Raw genomic sequence first — 7,864 nt, forward strand, 5'->3', positions numbered from 1 at the left:
ATCAAAACATACTACACATACAATCCCAAAATAAAATATAACCGGGAAAGAGACGGGAAAAGAACGGAAAAGGGACGGGAAAAATTTCGAATAATTAAGATAATTAGACTATAATCAATTTTTGTTTTTTAAAATATTATTATTTGTTAATTAGAAAATTCATTATTTATTATTAAAAAAAAATTTCAATTAACCGAAATCTCTAAAATTTCACTTATATAATTATCCAATGGGAAGTTTGGGTTATCCCATTCCCGTCCCTACCCTTTCCCTTACCCATTCAAATATTATTTTCAAACCCGAATGGGAAATTACAATTTTCCTTTCCCAAAAAATTTGAGAATTTCGGGACGGATACGGGATGGGATGAGTTACCCTTCCCGAAAAATTCAGGCCTAGTTTAAACTCCTGGTTTGCAAGAGGCCTAATAAGGAATCTGCTCAGAAAGAAGGAACCGGTTTTGAAGCCCAAGTTGAAGAAGACCTTTTAGGGTTTGTTCCACCGGTTAAGTTGGTATTGATCGACTTTTCAAGTAAAGCAAGAATTATACATCTATTGGTATTGATTGTCGTTATATCACTTATTTCAAAAGGTCTAAAACCGGTTCAATTATCAATCATCAATCTTCATACTTAAATTACCTATTAACATCGTTTGGCTCTCTAGCTATTCTTACATAGTTTTTCAAGCAGCAAATCTAAAGTCTTCCAAGACGAACCAGTCCCTTGGACCAAAGCTGCTTTTGCCATTTTTGAGTATTCTTTCACATTCTTTCTTGCGGTTTTTCCCGTTTCTCCTTCCATTAGTTCTTGAATCTGTGAAATAAATATATCTATAAGACTTACAAAAAATTGAGATAACCCCAAAACATAACTGTAAAATTAACTCATCGTTTTGAACGGATTTCTATGAAAAATAAAAGAAATAAATAAATAGATGGGTCCATGATTTTTTTTTTCTTTTTTGGTAATTAAATCTTGAATGGTATTTTAAATTTGTGTCCAAACAAAGAAGTAAAATATCATTTTGACAAACTTTTAAAAAAAAAAAATTCAAAAAAGTTAGCTAAAGGTTAATACTTTCCAAGTTAAAAAAAAAAATCTTATAGAAAAAAAATATATTTGCCTTAAAAATGAAAAATGTGGTTAATTACCATTAAATTATGTCGTACTATTAGATCTATGAATAAAATAAAATTAAAAGAAACACTTATGTTTGCAGCTCGATACCTTTCGACTTAGTTCCTCTCTTGTCACGAATCCTTGCACAGTCCCGTCTTGGGTTTCCACTCTTACTCCAACCTTTATCTCCTCCACTATCATCTTTGCGTTGAGTGGTTGCTCCGCCATCATTGGCCAAGCCAACAATGGGACCCCAACACATATACTCTCTTGCGCTGAGTTCCATCCACAATGACTCAAGAATCCTTTGACACTTTCATGCGACAATATCTCCCACTGGTCCACCCAATCTCTCACTATCATCCCAGTCTCCTTTATTCTATCTTTGAATCCTTCTCCAATAATCTCTTCCACGTCTTTTCTTGTGACCCATAAAAAGTTTACCTTAAAAAAAACAAACACCATGAAAAAAACATCAAATTATTGATTCAGTCATATGCATTCATTTATAACCATTCGTACAATTAAAACTTGCATAATCACTATTTAAACTAAAATAATAATAAAACTAAGATATGAAGCTTAGTGGTTTGTATTAATGTTGCTACTACATTAATAGCTATATTTAATTTTGCATAATGCATGTTGTACAAAAATCATGGAACTATGTCGACGAAAAGCGCTTATATGTCTACTATAAAGGTTCAATCAGAAGTTTATATTAATAAAAAAATCTGTATTTTGTAACCATTGCATGGCATAGATTAATTATTTCTTTTTAGAATTTGAATGTTTCACGTCATCTATTGTGAATCTGTGATCCACACAAAAATTACCTAATACAATCAAACCACGTCATAAAATAATAACGCTTTTTTTGTACCGATCGAGATTCGCTTTTATAAATTAAACTTTCTGCCAAGTTGTAGCCAGTAACACTCCAAACTAAAGTCATGGAATTAAGTTGACAAAACTCTTTTGTCTACTTAAAGAATAACTAACGCCTAATTCCTGTGTGTGTGTCGTCAAAACCTTCCTTGAACGGTTTAATCAAAAAAGCTTTTATATGATGAATAATGAATAGACATGTTTTTGTAACCATAGTATTTGGATTGGATCATAGTCTATAGTTATGGGTATGTACCTTGGAATCTTCCAAGCCTAAAGCTAGTTCCTCAAGTTGCTTGTTCGATATCTCTGCCTGCGTTCCAAACGCCACGTACAAAACCGGACGTCCTTCCGCTTCTTTCCTGTCCAACCAATGAATCCAAGCCGGTTTAACACGCTCCGGTTTAGGGGGGTCTGTCAAACACAACGGCCCTATACACCACGACTTTGGTCTATCAGAGTTGTTGTTGTAATCGACGAATGTTGACTCAAGCTCGTAGAAGCTATTTATTAAAAACCCATAGCTTTTATTGGTCGATATGATTTGGTCCATGAATAGTTCGGCCCCTTGACTTGATTGAGTACCATGGTTGAGTTCACACTTCTTGACTCGGATCCATGGAAAGTCTGGTACAGTGACCGGTTCTGTAGCAGATTCAATTTCCGGTTCAATGAAGAGTTTGTGTTCGGAAGCCGAGATGGAGACGGCAAATGCGTAAGAGTTCATGCCGTAGAAGACCAATCTTGGAATCTTGAACTTAGCTGCCGATTCAGATGTCCACCAGAGGAATCCATCGGACACCATGAAGGAAACTTCCGGAAGATTCTTGAGTTTTTCTTCCAAGAAAGGTTGGAGAAGCTTCGTGGCGCGCGTGAAGGGCACGTAGAGTGACATGGAAGGGAGCTTGTCGGTGCTCTCGACACCGGGAGGGATTCCGAGGATATTTTCGGGGAAAGGGAGAGAGATGACTTTGATCTCCGGTGTGGTGGAGAGGAAGTCGGAGACGAAAGGTTGGTTCTTAGGAGTGGTGAAGACGGTGACGGTGATGGATATGGTTGCTTGTTCGCGGCGGTGAAGGAGGAGGAGACGGCCGAATTGGAGGAGAGGGATTGTGTGGCCCTTTGACATGTAAGGGAAGAGAACTACATGATGTGATGAAACTGCCATTTTTTGTTTTCTTTTTACATATGTTTCTTACGTTGTGTTCGCAAGCCATATATATAGGACGTTACATGATTGTATTGTATTAATATTCAATATTTAATTACTTGTTATATTGTTTAGGTAACAATTGGGTTAATACATTGATAACTATGTATTATTTATGAATTTAGAGATGTTGAATTGCATATGCACATTTTGTGAGATGTGACACAACTATGCAGTTTTCTATATTAAGGTACAAGACATTGCTTTTGGCCTATAAAATTAGTATAAAAAGTAGAAAGTCACACTTGCATAAAATTCATATAAAATAATCAAACTTAAAATATATCATGGGTTATTCTAGCTATTTCAAGAACAAAATAGGTTATTCTAGGTAATTTTCCCTAAAGGTTTGTATACAACGTTCAAACTAACTAATTTCATGTGTTATATGGTTAAGAATTCAACGGGAAAAACCATGTTTCTTTGTTCAGATTGTTTAAACTTAGTCATGGTCCACTATATTCAGTAATTTTTGGGTGTTTAATTTCACCTCAATATTAGTTTTAGGACTCCGAACAAAGTTAAAAGTTATTAGTAATGTTTCCAAAGATTGCTTTGCCTTCAGACCAGCTCAAAGCAAGTCTTGAAATCGAGTCAAAATTTGGAGATATAATTATATATAACCTTACAGTTACAGATATCTCTCATGCATGCGTATGCGTACGTTATTTAATACGTTAGAATTAAATTAAAACGAAGAGAGAATCGTGGAGATTTTGGACAGGTGGTGTGTTTCAGTGTCTCATGGAAGCAAAGTCAATTCGTTCTCTATATTTCTTCTAGAAACCAATGGCTCTAGAAAGAACACGAAAAATATCCAAGATTCGGTTACCATCTTATTACCCTTTGGTATATTTCATTGAACAAAAAAAATGTATATTCTCATTTTAAAAAAATTTATAGACACGTTATTTATTTTCTTAAAGTAGAACAAATAACATTATTCTCATTTTTTTAGCAACCTTTTTCTTGTAATCATACTCTACTTTTGTTACAAACAAGTAACAATTATTGACTATTGTAAAAAGAGAAAAAATATCAAAAAATATCTCATTTATTTAATTTTTGGAAGAATCACCCACGAATTTTTAGCGTTGTCAGAAACCCACCTAAACTTATTTTTTGATGCATAAAAATACATAAATTTTTTAAAATTCCATTTTCCCCTCTCTGATATCACGGCCGTTAACAGACATAACGGAATCAATAAACAGCATTAATTTTTTGTATGAAAAAAATGCTAAAAAAATACATCAACTATTTAATTTTACCAGAAACCCACACAGACTTTATACATTGCCAGAAATCCACACAGACTATTTTTTTAATCTATAAAAATACACAAACTTTTCAAAATTCCATTTTCCCTCCTCAAGTTTCACGGTCATTATAGACATAACAAAATCGAAAAACTGCGTTAATTTTCCATAACACGTGTTAATTACTGTCAAATTAATACCATTATTACCTTTAAAAAGAAAAACCTAAATTCTAATTTTTTCTCTCACTATTTCAGAAATTGAGTGAAATCGGTTGAAAATGTGATTAATAGAGCAATAAATCATGTTTAGAACATATACATCATCTCCTTGAATTGTTCTTATTAGTCTTATATATCACAATACACACTGTTTCTGACTCGATTTATACTACCAACCATATTTTTCAATCGATTTCATTCAATTTCTAAAAGAGAGAAAAAAATTAGGGTGTAGATTTTTCTTTCCCAAATCGATTTGAAGATTTTCTAAGAGTAACAATGATATCAATCCTAGAGTAGTTAGCACGTGTTACAAGTGAAACTTAAAGAGGGAAAATAAAACTTTAAAAAGTTTGGGTATTTTTATAGATTAAAAAATAGCCTGTGTGGATTTCTGGCAATGCAAAAAGTTTGTGTGGGTTTCTGACAAAATTAAATAGTTGAGGTATTTTTAGCATTTTTCCTACAAAAAATTAACGCTGTTTATTGATTCCGTTATGTCCGTTAACGACCGTGATATCAGAGAGGGGAAAATGGAATTTTAAAATATTTATGTATTTTTATGCATCAAAAAATAGTTTAGATGAGTTTCTGGCAACGCTAAAAGTTCCGTGAGTCATTCTTCCAAAAATTAAATAAATGAAGTATTTTTTAGCATTTTTTTCTTGTAAAAAGAGAAACTATGATGCAGTTGACATGGACGTACACGATGGTTTGTCGTTACAATTAACGTCGTTATAGCCAATCTCCCGCCTTTCGATTTTCTATTTTCTATTTTTATTTTCTGAGTACTTATTTCTTGTCTTTTTCACTTTTAGTCTATAGACTTAACTTTTGCACTGCATCTATATGCAATTTTTGTGATACGTATACACACTTACTTCTTTTTTTCTAGTAACTCACACTTTACGCGCCATAAGTTCATGTCATGTTGATGTTGGCTCGTGTTGTCGACATAAAATATCTAATGTAACGTCAAGTTCAATAGTTAAGGAAATTGAAGTAACGCTCCTAAGTGGCAAAACCAGAAACGTTCCTAAGGCAACATATATTATAATTGTCTTATATTCCCCTTAAATTATGGAAGAACACGAGTCAAGCTTGAAATTCACAATGCAATGACGTTTATACCGCGGGAAAACAACACGTCGTTTTGAGAAGTTATGTCCATAAAGGCGTGAGATGTTGAGGCGTGAGATGTTGAGGTGCCGATTTGTTGTGGTGGCTAACGTGTAGCTGTAGGGGCTGGTTTTGAGGAGATTCGTTCTTTTTGGGAATGGTGGTTGGAGGTGACTTTTCAATTGCCCGCTCGGGCTCCCTTGTCGACAGATGCATGTTAGTCTGTTATGGATTTCGGAAATCTTGTTAGTTCTCGGAGAAGTTGTAGGCGTTTTTCCCGGAGGTTTGAAGGCTGGCCTAAAGAATGTGATGCTCGTGGTAATAAAGATGAGAATTCTAGCTCTTTTGAACTATGGCAAAAATAAGATAGTCTGCGTTTCGGCGTGTGATTGCTGCTTTCGTGTTTGGTTTTGCTTCGGTTATCTTTATTATCTTCGTTAACCGTTTTCTTAGTTTTCGTGTCTGTTTTATCTTGGTTGTGGTTTTATTGTCTGTAGTTTTTTTTCGGTTAATCTGTTTTCTTTATATTCTTTATATTCTTTGTAATTTTGTCAAAAACTCAAAAATGGTAATAAAATCTTAACATTTTTATTAAAATAAAAATAAAAAATAAAGGCATGAGACCGGTTAATTTGGCTTTCATCAGTTTAGTCAGATTTTCCTCAAAACCATCGAGAGAAAGGTTAATTATATTGCTACGATCATGGTTTTCTTTTTTTTTGTTGGGGTTAAAAGATCATGGTTTGTTCAACCAGTTTAGTTGATATTCGTCAACTTTTCAGCTTAATCTATAGAAGACTTTTATGTCGGCCACTGGTTTAATTATATAGAAACAGGTCTAAATCTGGTACAGTTATCCATCTTGAATCAGTTTACTTATAATTAGCATCGTTTGGCTGATTGGCTCTCTACTCTTACATAAATTTTCAAAAAGCAAATTAAAATTAATTTTTTCAAGACGAACTAACCAGTCCCTTGGAACAAAGCTGCTTTCGCCATTTAGGTCAACGAGAAGCCTATATATATATATATATGTTTACTTAAACGATTCACTCAACAGGTTATATATAGATGAACAAGCAAATCTCTATTTTGTAATTATTTCATCGTAAAGATTTTTTTTTTTTAAATTTTCATATTTTACGTCTTTTTTTTTTCTTTTTTAAACTTTCCTTTATTCACCTTTCCCTCTTTCCTCAAAAGGCATTTTTTGAAATTACATCAAATGTGAACAAAGTGAAGAAAATTAATGCAAAGGATAAGATTAGATAAGGAAACCTAAAATAATATTTAAAAAAAAACGCAAGATAGAGGAAGCGCCGTGACATCAAGCACCAGATAACCAGAAGACCAGATTCCGGAGAAGTTATGGCTGGAAAAATCTAAACCAGGTTGATAGATAAGAGTCCGTAAGAGCGGTACGATTTGAAGACGTCGGACAATGCCTTGAACGGGCCGAAGTATCCAAACCCGCAAGTTTAGCACGCAAAGTCAAAAAGAGTTCCTTAATAATCGCCTGAACAGGTTTGGAAGCAGAGTTATGGAGTCTAGAGTTCCTCTCTTTTCACAAATAATAAACCACTGCCTGTAGAGCCAGGCTGCAGACCACTTTCAATTTCTTAGCAAAAGCGGAGGATTGAATCCAAGTAGCCAAATCCCCAAGAGCCGTTGGAGGCGAAAGATCCTGATGTGAGAAAACCGATTGAAAAACCTCTTTGGAGTAATCACACTAAAAAAATAGATGAGTTCTGGACTCGCAAAAAGAGTCACACAGCAGACAAGTTGGAGTAACATCAAGACCCCAGCTTATAAGGCGATCTCTTGTAGGCAACCGATCTCGGAAGACAATCCATAAAAGAAAGGAGTGCTTTGGAATTCTAATAGAGGGCCAGACAGCCCTGAACCAAGAAACAGGCGGAGGAACAGGATGGAGGGAGATCCAAGTAGCAGCAGAGGAGAAGATTCCAGGAGGCTTACCATAGGAGTTCCTCCACAGGAAAACATCATCGGTAGAGGACAAGGACTCAGGAATTTTAGATGGAAGGC

At 34.5% G+C, this 7,864-nt stretch overlaps 1 protein-coding gene across 1 annotated transcript; it reads right to left on the reverse strand.

Annotated features, from left to right (window-relative positions):
* Positions 1–558: 558 nt before the first annotated feature.
* LOC18026014 (UDP-glycosyltransferase 90A1) lies at positions 559–3,183 on the reverse strand. The gene is made up of 3 exons (XM_006409319.2): positions 2,266–3,183; positions 1,230–1,565; positions 559–815 (listed from the first exon to the last, which is right to left on the reverse strand). The coding sequence occupies exons 1-3, from the start codon at positions 3,175–3,177 to the stop codon at positions 663–665; spliced, it is 1,401 nt and encodes a 466-aa protein (XP_006409382.1). The 5' UTR covers positions 3,178–3,183; the 3' UTR covers positions 559–662.
* Positions 3,184–7,864: the final 4,681 nt, after the last annotated feature.

This window comes from Eutrema salsugineum, unplaced genomic scaffold (genome assembly GCF_000478725.1).
Source record: "Eutrema salsugineum unplaced genomic scaffold, Eutsalg1_0 scaffold_11, whole genome shotgun sequence".
NCBI classification, from domain to species: domain Eukaryota; kingdom Viridiplantae; phylum Streptophyta; class Magnoliopsida; order Brassicales; family Brassicaceae; genus Eutrema; species Eutrema salsugineum.

What these genes read in the sequence shown, in the direction of transcription:
- LOC18026014 (XM_006409319.2), bottom strand. Translation starts at nt 3,177, where the DNA reads ATGGCAGTTTCATCACATCATGTAGTTCTCTTCCCTTACATGTCAAAG. An exon ending in TAGGCTTGGAAGATTCCAAG is followed by an intron (nt 1,566 to 2,265) that starts GTACATACCCAT and finishes GTTTTTTTTAAG; the next exon opens with GTAAACTTTTTATGGGTCAC. An exon ending in GAGAGGAACTAAGTCGAAAG is followed by an intron (nt 816 to 1,229) that starts GTATCGAGCTGC and finishes TTTATTTCACAG; the next exon opens with ATTCAAGAACTAATGGAAGG.